The 23,540-nt window shown below is 52.3% G+C and overlaps 4 protein-coding genes across 4 annotated transcripts; 2 read left to right on the forward strand and 2 right to left on the reverse strand.

Annotated features, from left to right (window-relative positions):
* Nucleotides 1-258: 258 nt before the first annotated feature.
* On the reverse strand, nucleotides 259-9,412 carry NECHADRAFT_95538 (uncharacterized protein; the record flags this gene model as incomplete). Its single annotated transcript, XM_003048914.1, has 9 exons — nucleotides 259-278; nucleotides 340-2,783; nucleotides 2,831-3,765; nucleotides 3,799-3,814; nucleotides 3,887-7,301; nucleotides 7,350-7,486; nucleotides 7,735-9,123; nucleotides 9,206-9,329; nucleotides 9,382-9,412. The coding sequence occupies 9 exons, from the start codon at nucleotides 9,410-9,412 to the stop codon at nucleotides 259-261; spliced, it is 8,511 nt and encodes a 2,836-aa protein (XP_003048960.1).
* Nucleotides 9,413-10,144: 732 nt separating this feature from the next.
* Nucleotides 10,145-15,357, forward strand: NECHADRAFT_46470 (uncharacterized protein; the record flags this gene model as incomplete). The annotated part of the gene is made up of 6 exons (XM_003048717.1): nucleotides 10,145-10,334; nucleotides 10,390-10,664; nucleotides 10,725-11,241; nucleotides 11,288-14,758; nucleotides 14,822-15,243; nucleotides 15,301-15,357. 6 exons carry the CDS (start codon nucleotides 10,145-10,147, stop codon nucleotides 15,355-15,357), a joined length of 4,932 nt encoding a protein of 1,643 aa, XP_003048763.1.
* Nucleotides 15,358-15,662: 305 nt separating this feature from the next.
* Nucleotides 15,663-17,515, reverse strand: NECHADRAFT_101299 (uncharacterized protein; the record flags this gene model as incomplete). Its single annotated transcript, XM_003048915.1, has 2 exons — nucleotides 15,663-16,309; nucleotides 16,387-17,515. The coding sequence occupies 2 exons, from the start codon at nucleotides 17,513-17,515 to the stop codon at nucleotides 16,110-16,112; spliced, it is 1,329 nt and encodes a 442-aa protein (XP_003048961.1). The 3' UTR covers nucleotides 15,663-16,109.
* A 1,628-nt stretch (nucleotides 17,516-19,143) lies between these two features.
* NECHADRAFT_105050 (uncharacterized protein) lies at nucleotides 19,144-22,913 on the forward strand (the record flags this gene model as incomplete). Its single annotated transcript, XM_003048718.1, has 2 exons — nucleotides 19,144-19,300; nucleotides 19,353-22,913. The coding sequence occupies 2 exons, from the start codon at nucleotides 19,144-19,146 to the stop codon at nucleotides 22,625-22,627; spliced, it is 3,432 nt and encodes a 1,143-aa protein (XP_003048764.1). The 3' UTR covers nucleotides 22,628-22,913.
* Nucleotides 22,914-23,540: the final 627 nt, after the last annotated feature.

Consider the following 23,540-nt stretch of genomic DNA (forward strand, 5'->3'; position numbering starts at 1 on the left):
GTGAGACGACCGTCAAACAATTCTTTAGTTCATCCTCATCTAAAGATTATAGAAAGTATAACAAAATTAATAAAAGAAACTCTAAAACTTTGCCTTTATTTTGGTATATCCTTAGCTAATTATTATACTAGAGTCACCAACCCTCTTGACGTTTTGGCGTCCACGGGTCTCATTATCGGGCTCTTCACCTGCGCCTAGGTACCTATCCATCCAAGTCCATGTCGCCCCCGGCCATTCTCTTGCAGTTTCCCCCAAGACTCAAGCATATGCCGCCCATCCTGAGGTCATGTTAGCTTAGTTCCACTTTACTTAGGTAGGTATACTCTGCAAAAAACTCACCAGAATACAAAACTGCCAAGTTGCGCTCATCCGTCGCTTGGTTGATCAAATCGTTGACCGTGGCCGTCACGCTCAGGGTCTTGGAGAGCTTCTTCCTCACAATCTCTAGGGCACGGTCTGCCTCGGATGGCTCGTTGACATGGCCTCCCGTCGTCTTCTTGCCCTTCTTCGTTTCTGTTTCGCTTTGCTCGTCGTCCATGACGCTGTCGTCGTTGTGCCTTGCCTTTTGTAGCTTCGCGAGTCGTAGTGGGGAGATGGACCAAGTGTAGAGGGGATCGTAGCGCAACACGTCGAGAATAGTCATGATGGAGTATTGCTCTTCTCGCAGGGCGTCAAGAGTATACTCGCAACATCTTCGGAAGACGCCTTCTGTCTTAGTGATGCCCATTCCGTCCACGATATCTCTTGTCAACCTGAAAGGGACCAGTTCTGGTACGGGTAGGATACGGCCAGCCTCGAAAGCCACACCCAGATCGATGTGGACAACCTCTCCAGTCTTGTGATCCAGGAGAATGTTGTGACCGTGTCGGTCACCAAGACCAAGGACGTGACCAAGCATAGATATGGCCGCTGTGCTCCTTGTGTATGCCAGCCGCTTCACAAACCACTCATCGGGGTCCATAAAGTGCTCCATGAAGAAGTACCTCATGACCGGGTGGAACTTTTCCGTAACCTTGCGATACGTGTTGATGCGAGTCTCGACTGTCCGGCTCTGGACTCCAAAGATTTCCTTACGGCATTGAGAGCCCTTCAGGTCCCTAGGATAGTACCTTTCGTGCGCGGGCATGAGGAATTCGTGAAGTGGTACTGTGTTGGGGACAAACTCGATCAGGCCAGAAGATGCCGTGAGCGGGAGCACCTTGTACGTCCTGATACCCAGATTGCGTTGCTGAGTTGTCCTATGAAGCTTCAGGAGAGACGATACAGCCGAAAAGACCTGTTCCATGATTGCATCTTGGCGTAGGTCGTCGTGTCCACCCTTGACAAGCTGCTTGTACCGCACACCATCACTCCCAAGTGCCGTAATGATCTTGGGTGCACTGACGCCCGAGGCGATCGTCATGGTCGGCTCCAGCTTGGAGATGATGGGCACCTTTGTGTAGTCCTTGGTTGCAGAAAGCTCAATGTGCATGGTTGGAGAAGGGATGCGGTACTTAGCCAAGCAGTTGACAAGGTTGTGACCTGGAGTTGAGTCTCTCAGTGCTATCTTAGCACCCGACTTGTACTTGTTTGGGTTTCGATCCATGGCCAGGGCATGGTAGTATTTGCTCGTCTTGTCGATGGAGAGCCAGATATTAGCCACGGACTGCGTCTCGGCGAGTCGCTTGGCCACCCGATCTGTAGCCCTGACACGTTTGACTGCAACTTCGTCCTTCTGCTGGGCCTTTGCCTTGGTTCCTGACCAAATCTGGTACATGCCGTGGTAGGGATGGTCCACGCAAATCTTGTAAACCAACTCCAGGAGGATCTTTTGGAAGGCAGTGTCATTATCTTGGAGTCGGGATGTCAGCTGGTTGGTGAGACCTGCAAACTTTCTGGTTGGCACGTCATAGACAGACTTCATGACTGCTTTGTTGGTCATCTCCTCTTCTGATCGCTCGAGCCAAAGGGCTGTGAAACGCAGCGCATCGTTATTGTGTTCGTCGGAAGCGATGAGAGACAAGAGGTAGTTCTCAAGACTCAGACGCACAAACTCGCTACGAGTGTGCTCGACTCGTCGCAGCTCTTGCTCATCAAGGTCTAGCCACTGCTTTTCCTTGTTCAGCACATGCGAGTATCGGTTCTTCAACTGAGAGTCCCTCGTAGTGGAGATCAGCAACTTGAGTTCCGACACTTCGTCGCTCTTGGCCTTCTTCAGCCCCTGAAGCCTTGTCAGGTCTTCCAACCCGTCAGGATCCTGGAGCTGCTGATCACAGAACATAGCAAACTGGTGGTAAACCATGCCAGCCTCCCGTCCTTGACCTTTGCCCTTGAGTTCATTCAAGGCCGGTTCTAGGTACTTCTTTTGAATGTCGTGCGGCTTCTCGAGACGAGCAACAGAGACCTGGAATCCAATTTTTGAAAGCAAGTCAGAGCGGCTGACTGGGATGGTCTGTTTCTGGAGAGAAGAGTCCCTTTCAATCCTCTGAAGCATGCGAATAGAGGTGCTCATCTCCCCGTAGTCCCAGAGCGAGTTGGCGGCTTCAATATTGATTGCGGCATCCACGTGGAGATCCAGCGAAGCACAAGGTGCAATGAGGTTGGTGAGGCTGGTAGATAAGTTTAGGCTCTCCTGAGTCGCCTGATGATACCGATAGACGCCAGATGCCGTGATCATAGATTCCACCTCCATTTGTCTTGCTGCAGCCGCAGAAAGCTTCAAGTTGCTTCGAAGGGCGTTCTGCTGGCTGACCATGCTCATGGTAGTTCCTCGACAAGACAGGATCTGACTGACGCTGTCATAACTGGGAAGAGTTAGCATTTTTGTCTCCAAACTTGGCAGGTTGCTTACAGTCCGCTTCGCATCCAATCACTCCGGCTCTTGAATTTACTGAGAATGCTCTCCATTTCCGTGGTATCAGATACGCCGAGGACGTCATCCAGCTCCGTCAGTGAAGCTAGCGCTCCCAGTCGTTTCCTCAAGGCTGTGGCATTAAGACCATGCGCAATCAAGCTGCTCATGGTGCGGGTGAAGCCATCATGTACGGCCGCTCGAACAACCCCGATGTCTGTCGCCTGATGTATGCTCTGGTAGGCTTTGTAAACAGTGACTGCATGGTGGTTGCTCGTTGGGGCAGGCAGATTCCAGATTTCCAACTTTCTTGCTGTGCTAAAGGTACTCTCAAGAGAAGCTGGGGATGATTCTAGATTCTGCTGTACTTGAAGTAGGGAGTTTGAGAGTCCAGACAAGCCAAGCGTACTCAAAGCCTTCACCAAAGCTTGTCCATCGGACTGTGCAATAGGATTGCCGAGACGAATGTTGCTGTCATATTGGGCACCTCTGAATGCTAGACTCTTGGGCCCATCATTTTCATACTCCACGCGAGCGAGAACCTTTGAGAGGCTGGCCTCCTCTGGCAGTCCATAGTAAGCATCGGGATCATCAATGTTTTCAAAAATTGTGAGTAGAGTCTCGCTCATGTCGGTTTCTTTCGCTGCCGCCGCGGAAGATCGACGAGAGGATCGTGTGGTTTCGGATGAGACGAGCTCAGCAAAGAGCAAGGCCGTCTTGTGCATTCCACATCGCGCTGCCGACGCAGAAGCAAGGGCATAGTCGATATTGAGCCAATGTGATCGATCAGCGATTGATGATTCTCTTGGGTATTCCTGGGTCCTGAGGTATAGGAGGGTGTTGATGAGCAACTTCAAGTTGTCCTTGGCTGCATGCGCTGTGCACTGAAGCCACTCCTTGATAGAAGAAGATAGCTGACGCTTGAGAGATGTCTGCTGGTAGATCCGAGAGGAGAGGACAAGATGAACAACAAACGGGAATGCGCTTTCAGCAAAGTGCTCAACTTTGGCAAGAATAGGGGGCAGAATCTTGAGCATGATGGATTCATCAACAGACTTGGCCATGTAGGCGCTCAGGTTCGGCAGCCAGTTCTTTGACGTAATATCCTCCGCCCACACAGCTTGCTCATCTATCGACGATGTAGGAGTTCCAGCTCTTTTATCAGACGGGGGAGACCGGTATGGACCCAATTGGGATGTCTGTAGAAGAGACTCCGAGAGGCCTTGTTGACAAGCCACAATCAGTGTGTCGTCGCCAGTCATGGTAGAATCGGAAACGGCTGTTCGTAGCGCTGCCTCAGCCAACCCTGCTGTCACAGAGTCTGTGCTTGAAGTCAGGTCCTGAAGAAGACGAAGGATCCCAATTTCTGAGCCATTAGAATCCGGAGCAATCTTTTGGTAACGAGCAAGATGTGACTCTCGGAGGATGTCCGTAGGAATCCCGCCTGATGCCGAGAAGGATCGGCCAACTACTCGCCCTGCCCATGCCAGATACTCATCGCTCAGGTTTTGCGTATCACAGCTCTTCCACACAGCCGCGGCATGCTTGAGCGCATCCTGGTCAGATTCGATGATGTCGTCCCTGCTCGACAGGGGGATACTAAAGTCGCCGCAGAGAAGGCCAAGAGCGAGCTGACGTGAAGTATCATTGAGAAGTTGGTATTCTGAGCCACCATCATCCAAGATGTCGAGCAGCAGCTTGCTCTCTGCAGTGTCTCGTTCCGCATTGCCTGAAGACCGGATACGGGCGGCAGATTGTGTGATTGACTTGAAAGCCTCGCGCTGTTCGAGATTCTTAAACATCGGAGAGTCGTATTCTTCCAGGTACTTGCTAAACCACCCATGGAACTTCTCAGCCTTGCTCATGGTGGCTTTGAACTGACTCTCCTGTGTCGTACTGGACTGGCTCGATTCCAAAAAGACGCGAAGGGAAGCCAGGGTCGATAATGCATAACCAGCAAGGAACGAAGGGTTTGTACTGAGATGCTTTGCGCCTTCGGCAAGGAGATACTGGCTGATCCCCAAGGCATCGTCCGCACATTCTGAATCCACGATAAACTCACGGGTCGCGTTGAGCAACATCTCCAAAGGGTACGATTCCAGCGCAACCGGGCCAGCTAAACAGATCAAAATCCTGACTTTTCGGAGGACAGAACAGGCATGAAGGGGCCCCAGAGCAGAATGCACCGTGTTGAGGAGCGTGCGAGCGATGAAAACCACCACAGGAGGCGACCAAAGATCATGGAACTGAAACTCGCTGCCCTGGCAGAGCCTGTGAAGCTCGTTGATGAGATACTTTGCCTTGAACATTGGTTGTTGGTTGGCTGGTAACTCGGCAGGAGAGTGAGAGATGGCCTTGATAGCACTCATGATTTCTCCAGCATAGTCAAGCTTGAATCTCGCAAAGACCTTCTCCATGGAGTTCTCTTGATCAATGAGGTCGAAGAAGAGGGCTCCAACACCGAGAAAGTCAAGGTACATCGCTTCAAGATATAGTTGGCGGCCAAGGACCTTCTTGATATGAGCTTCGCCCCTCTCCTTGTCGTCGCCTCCATTGGAGTCGCCGAATATCATGCTGTAGGCCATAGCGGTCGCAAAGTTTTCACGGATAAGGTCGCTCTCGGAGGTTCCCAGTAAGCGAGCAACTTCTGCAGACGCCTCTTCTTGCCCACGCATGACGGTCAAGCCAATTGCTTCAGCTTGGGCGGACTTGAGAAGGTCACCCAAGGTTGAGAACCCAAATATGGAGAATGGAATGTCCTCGATAGGATCACACTCCAGCCAAGTATACAGCAACTGACGAGAAAACAGCCGAAACAAGACCTTGGGAGATTCCAATTCCAGGGTTCGAGAGACATTGAGCAAGCAACGGGTCGCATACTCCGTGGAGCTTGGTATCTTCCCCGGGGTTTCAAAGATGTGGTAGGTACATCTCCGAAGCAAAGTAGACCATCGACAGGCGAGGTTTGACAACACTAATAGTCGAAAGGCAATGCCCGTAGTATCGGCAGGGTCGGTAGGCAGGTTGTCCAAAACGTCCACGAAGATTTCGTCGTGGAGTTTGAGAATGAAGAGATCGAAAACGTCTGCGATCTTTTCGGAAATAGCATATTTGACAGACATGGGGCCGTTCTTGAGGATGTAGAGAAGACAGGTTCGGGAGGAGTCCAGGCCTTGATCCTTGCCATAGTCCGAGTTGGTCCGTAGAAGGGTGAAGAGCAATCGAACCATCGATATCTGGGTTCTGGGCGAGAGCATGTTTGATGGAAGGCACACTTTGATGAGGTGATAGTAAAGGTCACCAACTCTGTCCGAGAGCTGACGTGTATCGTTCAGCCAAATGGAATGAAGACCATCAATAACCCCGATGCAAGTACTCAAGGCAACCTCGGCATACTGGTAGTCCCTATCACTGACATACTCTCCCAGTCTTTCGATCACCGTTAGGGCATTGTCTGGGGTAATGATAAGGTCAGAGTTGAAAAGCTCAAACAACAAGTTTTGACACAGCAGAAGCTCATCATCTGGCATGTTGATTAGATGCTCAACGAAGACATCCGGGACGAGGCCGATTTGGCCAATATCGTCGTTGAGAATGGACAGAAACTGGAACCGAGCTTTTGTTTCCGTATAAAATGCCCGGGCATCCATCCGCAGTTGGATGTTGAACCGTGGAATTGCTGCTGGTGTCAAAATAGAGCTCGCTCTGCTACTCTGCGACTCAAACTCATCGTCAATATCCATCAAGTCGACATCGTTCCCGGAACTTTGCTGGGTCGTTCGGTCCTCGATCACGGACCAAACCTTTGCTAACAAACGCGAGAGACCTGCGTTGTTCCCCTGCATTTGGTTGAGATTCGCTGTGGTCAGATCGGGCATCATGGGCCTCACTGCGCGCAGGATAGAATCGACGAACGCCATGGGTTCAACAGATGTCAAAGCAGCTTCCAGTCCTTTCTCTAGAATTTCCATCAGAGTAGACTCCACAGATGAGGACTGGGTTGAGTTGAGGTCGCTGATCTGCGAAAGCAACAGTGTTCCCGTCAAGCAGGCTGAGAGGAGGCTCTGAAAGCGATCGATCGAAATCTGCACGCCACCTTCATTCATTCTCTTGGTCCAAGCTGTGCAAAGTTCGGTCAGTTCGCCGAGCTTGGGATAGAAAAGCTCCAGTGTTAGCTTCCTAGAAGCGTAACGAGTGTTGGCATCGGCCAGCGGTGGAGGGTTCGTCGTCTGAAAATAGGTACAACGGCCAGCAGTCTTAGACTTTTCTGGTGTGTCCTTCAGGAGGAGTATGTATCGACTGAATGATTCAATCTCGCCCAACGAGTTCCATGTTTCACTCAGAGGGCCTCCTGAGGTGACCGTCTGAGTGACCAGCTTCAACTCTGAAGTCCCGCAGCAAGCCCGAACCAGGTTCACAAGCTCTATAGGCTGAACATGTAGAGAGTGATAGGAGGCGAATGTGGATTCGTCTGTTGGCCTGTTAGGAAGTCTACCTTATACGAAGCTAAGGGGCTTACTTGGGTTCCATCGGAGAAATATCCAACGGATGATGTGATGGCAAGTGCTTTGGCTGGCACTTGGGATCCTAGCATTCCGAAGATGAAGTACATGAAACATCAGGCTGATGGACGCATCGCACAAGACACTGGGGCCGCTGACGTCGGCAGTTGTGACAATGCCATTGACATCCTGAGAGACGGTGTGATATGGCAAAACATCTGCCTCGAGAATGGCATGCAACAAAACACAGGCCGCCCGGCTTGTGCCTGGTAGACTGATAGACCTTGTAGCTAGATGCCATAGCTGTCTCCAAACGTCTGTTTGGTCGTGGCAATCCTCGCAATAGGATATACAACTGAAACGGTAAGTCGTCTATCGGTCTATGCCGGGAGTTGTGCTTACCTGGCTGAGGCGACGAGAGCCCAAGATGCCGTTACGGGGTTTTTGTCACTCGCCAAAGCTACCAAGTCTGGCAACAAATCAAGCAACTCGTCACGGCTTAGCGAATTACTTGCAAGAAGAAACGGGACCAGTTGTAGGGCTGTGCGTCGGACCGCTACATCCGTAAGCTTCAACTTGAGTCTGATACGACTCATGTCGAGGCGGATACGGCGCCTCTTCCGCCGCTGTTCGTCATGTTCCGGGGCTGCTTCTTGATGCCTCTCGTTGGAAAGTACCATGATACGTTCAAGGAATGCCAGATTCTGCACAACCGCCCAGTGGCCTTCTCCATACACATTGTGGGGGCGCAGTCCAAAGACATCTAGTTGAAGTCCATGTTTCGAAAGAGAGGACGTAGAGAAGGTGATATCGCTGAGTTGTAACCGAAAGGCTTCACTGCGCTTGGAGTACTCACTCCAAAGATTCTCGACCAAGTCTTCGACATCCAGGCGGATGCCTTCAGCTGATGAGTTGATGACCAGATGCTCGATGTGCAGGTGCATGAGGAAGATACTCCTAGAGATCTCAATTCTCAACGCCCTGATGACTTCGTCTTGCGAAACTTTTTCAGATCGCCACCAGTAGCTCATCAGGGGCAGGAGACTTTGCACCACTGAGCACGAATGTGTTAGGTCGTCGGCATGGGTTTCTGAGAAAATCACATTGATGATGGCAAATGCCAGGGTCTGCAAAGAGCCAAGGCTGAGCTGCTTCAAGCTCAAGACTTTCATCACCACCTCGGTGATGTCCGTATATCGTCGCAACAAGGGCGCGTTGCCGGCGGTGACCAGATGATACAGCCCTTCCAGTACATCTTTCAAAGGACCGCCTTCTCCGGGAGCGACTCTTCTTTGGCTCTGAGTCGATGGAGTCGAACGTCCAGTAGACCGGCCGTACCCCGACCCTGGAGCTGGGGAACCCCGAGCCAACGTCAGAGCGGTAGCTTCTTCATCAGGGAGCATGAACTGAGCAACGTCGAGAAGAAAGTCAACGCACTCATCCCACTTCTCACCACCCTTGCGAGCGAGCATCTCTACATGGGCCGGTCTTGAGAGCACCTCGGTCAACGCCTTGATGTAGTCCTGAAGTAACGGAGGCACGAAGTCGTCTTTCTGTCCTAGAGTTTGCGTGATGTGGTCCACGACTGCAAGCAATGTCTTCCGTCCGAGCTTAGAGACACCGCGTCCTGCTGCCATCCGCACAGCGGCGGCACATTTCGAGAGACGGGATGCTGCAGCATTCGACGTGGCTTGGGACTTTGACTTATTACGCAGGTTGGGCTTCTCGCGCATCACAAAGCTGAAGATGGATTCGAAGATCTCATGGTAGCCTTTGTCGCCAAGGTCGGAACTCACAAGCTGTTAGCAGACAGTGTGGATGAGAGTGGTTCTCACTCACAGGTTCGCAGATCGATTTCGCGGGTTGAGAAGACTAGCCAGTTCTGAAGTAGTACACCCGTGAGCCCATGAAATGATGAATCAATGACAGATGGTTGTGTTGTCTCCTACCATCAACAGCCTTTTCTCGTTCTTTGAGTGAGGCTGACTTCACATCCCCTAGATGGCCTGTCAGTAACAACACAAGCTCAAGGTTACGAAGGTTACGCACGCGCTAGGTTCATCACAGATTTAGACGACATGGTGACTACGAAGAGGCGATAGGTCATCAAAGAATGATCTAAGCCTCTTCATTGAAGATGGTCTGGGCGAACATCGAGTCGTTGGGGAAGAAGACCATGCAGAGTTGAATGCTTTTAACAGCAGCCTGGACAGAATAAAGCCGAGGACTGCCTGCTACAAGCCGCGTGAAATGGCCGTGCTAGAAGTGAATGAAGGATCAACAAAAACGCGAATTCCGAAGCGCAGACGCGAATTATTTAGAGAACCAAGGCCTCTGGTTGTATTGAGTCGCTGATATTATCAAGGCGAGTGTCACTCTTTGTCCAAGCCTCCTCGTTGTTTGTTGCCTGGCACAGCTTCCTTCCTTCCATCCTGAGCTGACAGGAAGCTCCAGCGCGAAGCAAGGCTGCCCGGCAGAACTCTCACCGCCCTCAGAGCCCAGCTTTATTATAGTGGGTACGTACACGTTTCTTAGTGGTGTTTCCGGGGGAGTGTTGATTTTTGCCCGTGGTTTAGCCAATGAAAGCTCAGGGAGCTCCCAACTTGAAGGCAACAAGGCTACCAGGTGCTGTACCTTTCTTGGGTCGGGTGCAGAATCTCAAAACACCGACCGCTAGCAACCGCCCAAGCATCTACAAAAAAAAAGATCCAGAACTCGCCAACCGAACGCACCACGGTGCAATCTGCGCAGCTTGCATCGACCGCTTGCTGTTGGGTCTATTCTCAACATGCGATAGTCCTGAACCACCATCATGGCCGAGATCACCGCTTTAGATGCCCTGCAAGCTTTCCACCAAGGGCTTCTATCATTACGCGAAGGTCGCGTCGAAGGCGCCGAGGCTCTCAACAACGAATTCCTCGTCCAGGTTTTCGAGACGGAGCTAGGCAAGCTCTGGGATAAGCCGGCAAGGAACGAAAAGAACCGAAATGCAGTCACGTCTGGTAAGGAGTTCAACTGGCGCAAAGAGAAAGTTGATTCTAACTGACAGTCATCCAGGCAAGGTTGTCATTGACGGAGACGAGTACTCGATAAACGATGGTTTCCAGCAAGATGTCCTCACCCTATCCGACGAAGTCGAGCTTGACGAACTCGAGGCTACGCGATGTGTCCTCGAATCGCAAGAAGACCCTTCCACGTTGGGCCGATCCCTCCTCGAATGCGCCATCATCCGATTTCACCAGCAGCGCAAGTATGTTCTAGATATTGTGCGGCTGCTCCTCGAGATAGACGGCCTCGATGAAGACATGGCCGATCCCGAAGCGCTCGAGAGTGTGAAGCTCTACGTGGCCCAACGACTACTCCAGCCCAGTATGGGCGCCGATGCCTCAAAGCGAATTGTGCCCAGGTGCATGGCGTCCATGAGGGAGATCAAGGCATGGCTTCAGAAGATTGGGGACAAGATCGCCGCCGCCCAAACACTTGGACAATCAACGAATGGCATGTCTGAACAGATGGAGACAATCGAGTTCTCCCGAGTCAGTCTGATTCAACAACACGAGCTCGTGGGTGTCATCCTCTGCCGAAGCGTCGAGATGAGGCAGGGGTCAACAGCAGATTTTCTTGATTTTGTGGCAGCTCTTAAGAGGATGGACAAGTATGATGCTCTGCTGGTTCATCTTATTCCGTCAATTGGAGCGTACATCTCAGTTTTTGGATCTGCTGAAGGAGGATATGACTTGATCAAGGCTCGCGAGCTTCACGGCAAGCTCTTTCCCGCCGACGATACACCATGGCCACTATCGCAGCTACATGCAGCTTTCCGCTCTTGGTGGCTTGCGGAGTACAGTGGCTTCTATGTTGATGATCCTCCGGAGGCTGCGATTCCTCCCAATACTGACTTGGACGAGGGTTAGTATCCCTGTCAGCTCTTTGTGCATGGCTAACACTTCAACAGAGGACCGTCAGCGATCAAAGCTATTCCTAGAGGCTCTCAAGGATGGGTCCTTCGATTTTCTACTCTCCATCGCTGCGGATGTCAAGTCTCCAGATTGGCATGACCCCGTCAGAGCAGGCATGCGCAAGTGGCTGCAGCGAAAGTCTCCCGCCTTAGCACCCGATGCCATTCCATTTTCAGAGTTCTTTCAGGCAACGCTCATGCTTCAGCTCGAGGTGTTCGTTGACGCATTTATCTCTAACCTTCCTGATGTGCTCCGAAAGCTTCGCGTGGAGGAAGATGAACAGCGCCAGTCGAGCCAGACGCACGAGCAAGATCTAGACCTGGAACGATTCTTGCTCGTCATTGCCTACTCATATGAAGGCCGCCCAGAGGCTGCTATGAACTTCTGGTCTGACCCGGATAGTAACCTGGCCGGATTCATGCACTGGGCTTCCCGAAGAGCCTCCACGCCTCTGGTGACCGCGTTCTGTGAGATGCTTCAGGCCATTTCAGAAAACGAAGAATGTGCATCCGCTGCGCATGAGTTTCTAGTCGATGAAGGCCATCATTCATCAGGAAAGATGCGGAAATCGCAGTCTCTGACCTGGGCGCAGATTTTTAGGGAACTCGACTTCTTCTCCGCCAAGATCAGACAAAAACCAACTCCAACTCAGACGATACGATATCGAAACGACAAGCTCAGCAGCGATCAGGCGGAGACAGAACCCGAATCAGCCATGATGCTTGAGTGTTACCTTCGTTTAATGTCGAAGCTAGCCAGCGAAAGTGAAACGACACGGCACTTCCTCCTTCACAACCCTAATTACAACCTCGTAGAGACCCTCTACGAGCTCGCAAGCAGCCCGATTCCTCCCCGACTGCGCGGCTGCACCTTTATGGCTCTACGAGCATTGATGGCACGCAAGTCGCTCCAGGAAGGCCATGTGATGTGGAGCTGTCTGGATACATGGATCACAGGGGGTTACGCTTCTCATGCAACAGGACCTCATCGTCAGGCCCAGCAATCGCCGACTGTGTCCATGGATCGGATCTTTGATGAAATTAGCAATGGATTCGAGGATCCGGAATCCTTCATTCAATTATTGCTCTCTTTGGTCTGTCCGGCCATTGACAGCAGCCCCTTGAATGACGGGCTCCCCTTCCCAGAAAACCTTGGTTCTGCATTCCGCATGCCCGGTATTGAGGTTTATGTCGACTTTGTCATGGGCCTTGTGTTGGCCACGAAATCCAATGATCTTCAGGACGCGAATCAAACTCGGGTTCTCCGTCTTAGTTGCCTCGACTTCATCCTCATCTGCCTGACCACATTCAACGAGGACTTGATCATCATGGCCAACGAAACAAATATTAACGTCGATGCAGTCATCTCGACTACCGATCTGGCAACATATGTACGCATGCATCCGTTTGCGAGGGTGATGGAGTGGATGTTCAACGACAAAGTGATGACGGCACTTTTCAACACGATACATCAGGAGCCTGTTGATGTGGGAAATGCCGCTCCTGACTCACCCTTGATTCTCGGTATCTTGCGTGCTGTCGAGGTTATCTCCAAGGTTCTCGATCTACAGGCCACCTACCTTGAGCTCGTCCGACCCATTCTCAAGGCCCAGTCCAGCCAACGTCGACCGCCCGTAGCGAATGCTGCCTTCTCTTCCTTCGAAGATGGTCTCGTCACTAGACTGAATCTCGTTGTTGATTTAGGAAACTACTGTGGCATCGGACACCCCGAGCTTACACTGGCATGCCTCAAGCTTCTCGAGAAGATGTCTTCTTCATCCAAGATCACCGCGATTTGGTCAGGATCTAACAGACAGGCTCATCGCAACAAGGCCATCGTTGCTCTGGAAGCTAACGGTGAGCATGAGGCGATTTCTCGATCCTTCGTCTCAGAACTCATCACCCCGTTGGAGGCCGGCCGAGAGGCAGATTCGCCGGCGTACATCACCAAAATTTACATCCTCGACTTCCTCTACCAGTGCCTTCAGGAGACTCCCCGGAAGCCCACAATTGCACACTTGCTACTTGGCTTCAAGTGCAGCATTGACTCTCTGTCGATTGATGCTAAGGGCTCTTTCGCTTCCAGAACGTCCTTGTTTCACACTCTCCTGAGGTTGCTCCTGGAAGCTCCCTCAGGCGATGCTCAGGGGATGCGACAATGGCTCGTCGCTATCAAGTCCAGAGTGATGCGCATTCTCCACATCCTCTGGAGCTCGCCCCTATCTGCTCCTATTGTGGTCGAGGAACTACGCGAAAACGAGATTCTCTTCCACCTCCTTCTCCGTGAGGTTGTCATCAATCCGGATCTACCATGGGAGGGAGAGAATGTTGCCGTGGTTCACTTCCCAGTGACTGAAGGCGCAGTGACCCTGATCGACTTCATGGCGCTCCGGAGGATGGGTCTGGAGTATATCGCTATGGAGCTTTGCAGCATCTCTCAGAGCCGCATGCCGAGTCTCAAGAGGCGAATCTTTGAGGCTCTGAATGGCCAGATCATAGGGGAGGGCAACGCCCCAATCCAAATACCTACCATCTTCGACCTCTACGATTTCCTGCTCCCAGAAGGCGCGTGGGAGATTCCTCTACCCCCTCTCCAGTACTACAAGGATATTGATCTGTCAGCATGCCTGGAGAATGATGCCGACTCAAACCCCATCTACAACCTCGATCGCGTCAAGGAAATCCTGCTCCTAAAACGTGGCGAGGCTCAGGGGTCAGGGGCGCTGGTTGCTGCTCAGGACCTTGCCGCTATCGAGCGAGAAGAGGCTATGATTCTTGAGTACCTTGTCTCCTCCAACCGGCAAAAACAGCTTTCCACTCAGAGCCTGAAGGTCCTGAAGACATGGACGAAGCTGTTGCTTGTCATGATTGAATCGAATGACTTCAAGGGCTCTGCTCAGACATCCTTCTTCTTGCAAGCGCTCCAGTCGATTCTCCCCAGTCTTGAAGCCTTCGCGTCCGAGCGACCAGCTGAAGCCCTCGAGCTTGCAAGGCTCGCCAAGATTCTTCTCTTCAAGCTCGACCTCTCGGCGCCCGCTGAGGACAAGCAAGGCTCGGCAATTGGCAATCTAGTGAGTGACAAGCTTTACCAGCTTTTCCAGATTTGCCTTCAGGCCATTGGCAAATGGGCTGGCACACCAGAGCTCAGGTCGGTCTACTACGGCATCTGCTACCGCTACCTGGCGGGCATGTCTGACCAAGGTGCTCTCACGTCCAACCGCCCCAAGACCATCAAGACTATCCAGGTGTATGGCGAGCGGCTGATCAACGTCATCTGTGATGATGCCTATGGTGGTGAAGCGCAGTGCCAGACAGCAGCCCTGATCCTCCTCAACGCCTTGGTCAGTATGGGTCGTCAGGAGAACGAGGATCATGTCGTCGAAACTCTGAACCGACTAAACTTTATTGGAATCCTGGTCGATTCACTACGCAACATCATGCACGAGTGGCACGAGGTCTTCGGTTCCAGTATGTTCACCCTTTATATTATCACTTACTCAAGGTTGGCAGAACTAACATGCACATTTTCAGACAACTCGGAGCAGGAGAATTATCAAAACGCACGCCTCGCGCTCCTGTTGGAGCTATCGCAGACTCGTTCTGGTGCGAAGTACCTTCTTCACTCCAACCTCTTCAGAGCACTCGAGCTCTCGGGTCTATTCACGGCAGACCCTGAGCTCCAGATCAACACGGCCAACCCGCGTGCCCTCGAGCAGCACTACGATCTTCTCGCCCAGGTTGTGCGCATTATCGGCGCCGCGCTCGTGAGTCGGGGCAGCCACAACGTGGTGCAGGGCCGCAGGTTCCTCTCTGAGCATCGCATGCTCGTGACACACTCTCTCAAGCGCAGTGCAGGCATCGGCAGCGGTAATGCCGACGATGGTCTGGACTCGAAGATTGAGGAGTTGGCAGAGGGTCTGATGGTTATCATTGCGGCCACTCGGTTCCTTGAGGTGAGATTGGGTTTCCCCGTCACAGACAAAACAAAAGTGTTTGCTAACCAACTACAGTTTGAGAACGAGGTCATCCCCGAGCCTAAGCAGCCGACCCATGGACTCTTCCATTAGACCAAAGAGAAGGAAGAGGAGGTTATATAGTCGAGCACTGTATCAGGTTGTGTGTATGTGTCCCCGAGACAGGATATAGCTTGCAGAGTTTAAGCGGCGTTGGCAGGGAGGAATGAAACATGGATGCATCGTGGGGTATAGTTAGTAGAGTCGAGATAATTACTGCGCCAGGTACCTTAGATGAAGAGGCATATTTCGCGTCTTAATACCTGGCCTCCTCAAAGAGATGCAGATACTTACATATGCCAATATGTCGTCGCTGCGTCGTACACACGTCGCGTGAGTCGTATCAAGGATCTGTGTCTATACGTCAATATGCCATTGACTAAAGTAACCTATTCACAGTGGTTTGGACTTCTAAGTTGTCCCCTCTGTAATCCCCCGGGAGCATATACATAGCTCCTCCAATACTCCATACGCCGGCCCCACGATCCATGTCGGCATAATAGCCTTGCTAGCGTGCAGATAAATCAAAGTAATCCGTGTTTCCCCTTATCCATGTAAATGCTGGGTATCTGAATATGACGCCCCGAAGTGAACCCATGCTCCGTAGCAAGAAAGGTGATGCTCAGCCAGATGGGATGATGCGGTAAAAGGCCGCCCGACGCCCAGGGAGGGCATGCCGGGAGTGCCAGTGAGATGGTGAGCCAAGTGCGAGTTGGTTGCATCCAATGTCGGTATAAAAGAGTCCCGATTAGCCAGATGGAGCAGCATTTCCGATGTGCGTTTGCGTGTCCGTAATGTTGTGGACATCAAGACAGTGTGTTGGCCTTGCGTTTGCCCTTCCGTGTGGCTGTCATAAGCTTCAGCTCCAGGGGCCAGAATCCCTTTGTCTTGCTATTGTAAGCGTCACGGGACTTCATGTCGATCTTTTGGCGACACATAGGACATTTCCCTCTGGTGGCATCGACGTGGAGAGATTGATGCAGACAGGAAGCGCAGTAGAGATGGCCTAGAAATGGACAGCGTTAGTGATTGTTATTGGGGGTTTGAGGGGTGGCAACTCGAGGGCGCCGGAAATTCACATACCGCAATGGGTAACTGTCAAGCTGGCAGCATCATCCATACAGATGACGCACTGGAAGGCAGCAATCTTGACGCGGTCATCTTTCTCAGGCTTCTTGAGATCCTCAGGCACATCATTAGTCTCAGTGAGGTCGATCGTCGGAAGGTCTGATATCGGGTCGACATCGATGGGCGACCGGGGAGGCTTCGGTCCCAGGACTTCCTCAACGTCTTTAGGCATGGCGTTTGATTTCCGCCTCGGCGTAGTCCTCGTTGGATTCGCGGGCGCTGTGTTTGTAGAAGTTCGCCGGCGCTTGTTGGCGTGAGCTGGTGCAACACGACCGGCGGCTGCCGTTGTCGTCCTTCGGAGGGCCGGGGGCATGGTGTCGGAGAAGGAGCTCGCCGGGCTGTCAAAGAAATCGTGTTCGTCGAAAGAATCGAGGGTGCGCAGTGTGGATTGAGATTCGGCGGCGGCGTTGGTTGAGGAGAAGGAGAGTTGTGTTGTGGAACGCTCGGGGCCTGAGATACAGGTGGTAGAGGGGTCGCGTGGGGCGGCAGCAGTGTCAGTGTAGGTGAGCGGCTGAGGCAGCGCGGATGCCTGTAATGTTGGAGGTTGATTCACGCCCTGGCCCTGGTTCTGGCCTTGGCTTTGGCTTTGGCTATTTCGCGTATTTTGATCGGTGAATGGAGGGTATGTTGAAGGAGAAGAAAATTCGGTGTTGATTATTGCAGCGAGGTAAGGGTCCTCGACGTCGACGTGCGAGGGGGAGAATGGATCCTCTAAATCAATCAGTTGGTCTGCGTCTGACCACAGCTCAAAGTGCTGTCCCTGCCATAACCCCACGGGCGCCGACGACAAGCCCGGTAGCCTTGGAGGCGGCGTCGAGACGTTTTGCGGAGGGGTTGTAAAGGCGGCGGCGGCTCGTCTTGGGGGTGAGGCGAGGTGGTGGTCGTGGTGGTGGTGATGATGTTGAGTGGTGGAGGTTGCGGTCGGAGAGGGACGGCGATTTGAATTGGAGTGCGAGGGTGGCGAAGAGAGCAGCGTGGTCGGGCGAATGCGCTGACCGGCAAGACCACCATCAATCTGGGAAGTCTGGATTGGCCTGGGTGAATGCCCGGCAGCTCGGTCGGGGGACGAGACGACTCTGGACATGGAGATTGCGAACGGAGAGCTGTTTGGCGTGTTCCAAAACAGGGCTGCGTTGTCTGTAGGGTCGGCGGCAAGCGAGCGTCAGAAGCCGCAGCGGCAGCAGCAGAAGAGAGGGAGGAGGGCTTCGGGACGGCCACAGACGACGGAGGAAGAGTGAGGGAGAGAGAGATTTTCTAACCTTGCAGCAGTCGGGCGACAAACGAGTCCATCCAGAAGAATCCGTGGTCCATTGTTGGCCGCCAGAGTGGGTGTTTCTGGTGCAATCCGTGGAGTATTTCTACCGTCTGTGCTGTTTGAGTGGCCGACGAGAAGGGGACTGGCCCGAGGACGCTACGGACGGGCTCCGAGTGGATCAGGCGGAACGGAGGCACTGTGAACAAAGGCGCTGATAAAATAACGACAAAACGAAGCGAAGCGAAGCGCCTAGGGATGTTGAAGCCGGAGGACGGGCGAACAGGCACATGTATGAGCACAAGGGAGAAGGCACCCGACGCAGTCTTTGTTGCTTGACTTGAAAAAGGTGTTGATGGATGGAACCTCCGGACGGGGCTCTCGGCTGGAGCAACCATAAAGCAGCCTCTTTTCGCCAATTATATCCCGACTCGACACTACAACGTGATCTCACGGCGATGCTTTGCAGAGTTTAAGCGCCCATGGTAGACTTTACGAGTAATGCTCCTGGTGTTACTCATGCGAGAATTGCGCTTGAACACCAGGCTCCAGGTGTTAATAGCCATTGACTTCGGCCCCCTGCATCGTCATCATCGCCATTGTCTGCCCTCAGAGTAACTACTTCCCACAGATCGATCGCGGTAGATGGAATCAAGCAACTGAGCTGGGTAGGTAGGAATGGAGGCAGGCACGCTGAGCTACATAGAAGTCCCTGTATCAATATACCTTTCATCCATATAAGTCCCATCTCGCATTATTTCCATCCAATGTCCCACAACCTCACTCGCTGTCGTTTCCCACTCCCGGTCCATCCTAGCAAACCTATTGAGTTTCAGTCTCGGACATCTACATTCGGCCTTCTAGCCTGTTCACGGATTACACCCGGGAAGACGAACTCTCTTCCAGTAACAAGATCATTGTTGTCTCGGCCAAGTCGTCCAATGTGGGTGTTGTTCGTTAAGGGGCCGTTGTACGACCACAGTCCCTTAGCAATTTGCCCTTCCCAAACTCCAGCCTCTTTACGAAATTCAAAGGCGCAGACGTAGTACACACTTCCGGGAGAGAAAGCAGAGCCATCAAATTGCCCGAAATGATCTTGAAAAGCTTGAAAAATTCCTTGACACTTTTCCTCAACATAAACAAGACGTATAATACCTTGTTTCCTGTTTCATCAAATTTCTGATGCTATTCGAGGCCTCAGATCTGGCCGCCCTGGACATGGAAGCCCCGCCCTCTTGTCCCCACTCTCTTATCCATGCCTCCGGAAGGCCCCACCGGATGCACGCCGTCATCTGCTTGCAAGGGCCCGCTAATAATAATTTGATGGTAATGCCAAATTCATCACCTTCTATCTTGCTTCAACCCTCCCTAGAGATACACAGCAAACGGGTGCAGTCAACATCGCGGGCGCATAAACGACCGATCCCATCATCGTCGTGATGCCATCGCGCATCATTTGAATGATGTTCACGACCACCGCTGGTCGTCCTTTGCACGGTTCGACGGCCAGCTTCATCCGAATCGCCCGCCACCAGGCCTTTCGTCGCCATGCTTGGAGGGCCCATGTTCGATGGCTGTCCGCCGTCGCAGAGCAAAAGAAACAAACGACGCTTGCTCGTGAGCTTCAGCACTTTACTTTAATAGAAATAATTACTAAGTGCGACTTCAGTCCCATCCGAAGCACGATACAACGAGATAGGTGTCCAGCAACTCAGCTCCCACGTATTTGATCAAATATTTCCCAACGGAACCAAACCCCCCCCGCCAGAACTGGTCGAGTTATCCAAGGATCATTTGCGCCGCCATGACTTGCTTGGAAAGAACACGGGCAAATCTGATCCCATAGCCTTCGACCTCCCACCGTTGCAGGGCGATAACCTTGATCATCACTTTTACAAGCTCGGTCTCGATTGCGCCGAGCCATTTCTCTCCAACGCGAAGCAGTTTGCACGCGCCAACCCCCCTCCAAAACCGAGGCAATGGGTTCGCGAAAGTGGTTGGACTAAATACTATCCCGATGGACAGACCGAAAAGGTCGATGTGCCTGATGAAACCACGCTTTGCTTCGATACCGAAGTCATGTGGAAGGAAAGCCCATTCGCAGTTATGGCGTGCGCATCGAGCCCAACCGCCTGGTATGCCTGGCTCTCCCCATGGCTCTTGGGGGAGACGGAAAACGACCGGCAACTAATTCCTTTGGGTGACCCTACCAAGGACCGAGTTATTGTTGGACACAACATAGGTTACGACAGGGCCAGAATCTTGGAGGAATACAATATCAAGCAGACACGAAACTCTTTTTTGGATACCATGTCATTACACGTGGCTGTCAACGGCATGTGCTCTCAGCAAAGGCCGACCTGGATGAAGCACAAGAAGAACCGTGAACTAAGGGAAAGGGCCGCTAGCCAAACCCCCGATCATGAGCTGGCCGAGCTTTTGAGCAACCAGGGCATGCACGACGAGGAAGAACTATGGGTAGAACGGAGCTCGATCAATTCTTTACGGGACGTCGCCAAGTTTCACCTCAACATCTCAATCGACAAGGCCGTCCGTGATGACTTTGGGGAGCTGGATCGTGAAGGAATTCTGGAGAAGCTGGACGAGCTCATGGACTACTGCGCTGCTGACGTGTCAATCACCCATCGTGTCTATTCGATTGTCTTTCCCAACTTTCTCCGGGTTTGCCCGCATCCTGTCAGCTTCGCCGCCCTTCGACATCTCTCCTCTGTCATTCTGCCAGTCAACAAGTCCTGGGATGCCTACATTGCCAACGCGGAGGCAACATACCAGAAGCTCTCGGATGCAGTCCAGGAACGCCTTATTGGTCTCACTGAAAAAGCACTCGAGATCAAGAATGACGATGACAAGTGGGAAAATGACCCATGGATGCATCAACTCGACTGGTCCGGCCAGGAAATCAAGATGGTCAAGGGAAAGCGGAAGAATGATCCGCCAAGACCTGCGGCCAGGCAGAAGAAGCCAGGAATGCCCAAGTGGTACAAGGACCTATTCCAGAAGAACGATGCGCCGATCAACATTACCGTCCGAACCCGCATTGCGCCCCTGCTTCTCAAGCTTGCTTGGGACGGCCACCCTTTATTCTGGTCCAACAAATATGGTTGGACCTTCCGAGTGCCGCGGCAGGACACTGCGAAATATACGGCCAAGTCGATGGTCAAATGCATCTTTGATGAAACAGATGCCCGTCTGCGTGATGACCACGCCCATGCCTTTTTCAAGCTTCCGCATAAGGACGGTCCAACCGCGCGCTGTACGAACCCGATGGCGAAGGGCTATCTAGCCTATTTCGAGAATGGTACCTTGTCATCAGAATATTCGTATGCCAAAGAAGCGCTGGAGATGAACGCATCATGCTCCTACTGGATCAGCGCAAGAGACCGGATCAGGTCGCAGATGGTTGTCTACCAGGAGGACCTCACAAATGGCCAATCTTCTCTTGAGACTGAGCCAAACAGCACAAGCGAGACGAAAGCCGCCAACACTGACGGGTTCATATTGCCGCAGATCATCCCCATGGGTACGATTACTCGGCGAGCAGTCGAGAATACCTGGTTGACAGCTAGCAACGCCAAGAAGAACCGTGTGGGATCTGAACTCAAGGCGATGGTCAAGGCTCCCAAGGGCTATTGCTTTGTTGGAGCTGATGTCGATTCACAAGAACTCTGGATTGCCAGTCTGGTGGGTGACGCGACATTCAAGCTCCATGGTGGTAACGCTGTTGGGTTCATGACGCTGGAAGGCACGAAGTCTCAGGGGACCGATCTCCATTCACGGACAGCATCCATCCTAGGCATTTCGAGAAACAATGCCAAGGTGTTCAACTATGGTCGCATTTACGGTGCTGGCCTCAAGTTTGCGGCGACCTTGCTGCGCCAGTTCAACCCCGACCTCTCAGAAAGGCAGACAACAGAGACGGCTTCGAGGCTGTATGCCAACACCAAGGGTACCAAGACGAACCGCAAAATTCTCTACAAGCGCCCGTTCTGGCGAGGAGGCACTGAGTCATTTGTGTTTAACAAGCTGGAGGAGTTTGCTGAACAAGAGAGACCAAGAACACCAGCGTTGGGTGCCGGAATCACCGAGGCACTCATGAGTCGGTACGTCAACAAGGGCGGTTATCTGACATCTCGCATCAACTGGGCCATCCAGTCATCAGGAGTCGACTATTTGCACCTGCTGATTGTCGGCATGGATTATCTTATCAGGCGGTTCAACATCGACGCTCGTGTCGCTATCACAGTGCACGATGAAATCCGCTACCTAGTCAAGGAGGAGGACAAGTACCGCGCGGCCCTTGCCCTTCAGGTTGTCAACGTCTGGACGCGAGCCATGTTTGCTCAACAGGTTGGCATCGAAGACCTTCCTCAGTCGTGTGCTTATTTCTCTGCGGTGGACATAGACCATGTTCTGCGGAAAGAGGTGGATATGGAGTGTATCACACCAAGTCATCAAACTCCAATTCCCCCTGGAGAGAGTATCGACATCACAACTCTACTCGAGAAGGGTGAGGCAGCCAGGCTGGACCCTGCCGTGGTGCCTGATGCAAGGTACGCACCCAAGCTGGATGATATCGAGTATACCCCCCGCGTACCTGTGATGCAGGCCATTCAGGAAGCAACGGAGGGAAGTCTGCCTTTCCTCAAGGCCCAAATCGTTGAAACTGATGAGGAGCTGCGAGACATAATCAAGGACGTCCGCGCAGTCGAGCTGGCAGCGGCCAAGAAAGACAAGCCCATGACCAAAAGGCAACTGAAGGGTGTCTTGCCGTACCACGCCTATCCGAAGCTCGTTCCTATGAAAGAGCCCATGTCGGTATCGGAGGCCATTGGTACGAAGTACCAAAACGGCTATCATGCTGAGAAAAAGGGGTGGTTGCACCCGAACTCAAACAAAGGCGCAAGGTCAAACTGGGGGCTATGAGGAGACTGTGCTTACAGAGTGTCTCTTCTTTCGAGGCTTGACTCGTCAACATGTATAATTTCTTTTGTGCTGTCTCTTGGGCGATGTATTATAGGCTTTTGGGGTTGTGTTGTACGACAGTGTATGATTGCATCTGGGTTCGGTGTTGGTGGTTGGGTGGTTCTTGGTTCTTATGACGATGAGGGCGGAAAAGGTCATGGATGGATGATGCCTATGCTGTGTATGGCTGTATTATATGTATCTTGGCTACCTACTTGTCGTAATGTATCCAGTTAATGAGCCCTCGAGTTGATACCCAATGCCAAGCATTATGTCGATAAGGTGAGCGGGAACCAATGCGTAGCCTCAAGGCTTGGCTTTGGATCAGAGCTCAATCCCTGTGGATCAGCGGCTTGACTGCATCTGCTGTGCACAACTGTTTACGCTGGGGACCCTGATTGTTTACCCAACAAGTGTTTAGCATCCATCGTAATACCATAGATTCATAGGTACACAACAAAAAGACATGCTTCCATCTGTGCGGTGGCGGTAGCGGTGATCTGGCATTTTAAGCTTGAGTGGAAACAAGCTCATGGCCACAAGCATGATGACGAAACAGGCCCGCGCGTAGCGGGAAGGGCACCCCACCACCACCACCTGCAACATTGGGCAGGCCCTCCCGTCGTCATCCCTCCTCGCATGTTTGTTTCCTCCTCCTCCAACACATACATACATACATTTAACAGACCACAAAAACGGCCCATCAGGGGATTGTCATCCTTTTCTTTCTCCTGTGTCGTTTTCCTCCTTGTCTTCTTTCCCTCTGCCAGCAACTTTCGTCTCTCGTTCTAACCGTCTTTGCGTCATCAGCGACCCGACCCCTCCAAGCTGGCGGTAGAGCTCTTGGGTCAGCTCGAGTGCAGACGACTTACAG

This window comes from Fusarium vanettenii (assembly GCF_000151355.1).
Source record: "Fusarium vanettenii 77-13-4 chromosome 8 genomic scaffold NECHAsca_10_chr8_2_0, whole genome shotgun sequence".
NCBI classification, from domain to species: Eukaryota; Fungi; Ascomycota; class Sordariomycetes; order Hypocreales; family Nectriaceae; genus Fusarium; species Fusarium vanettenii.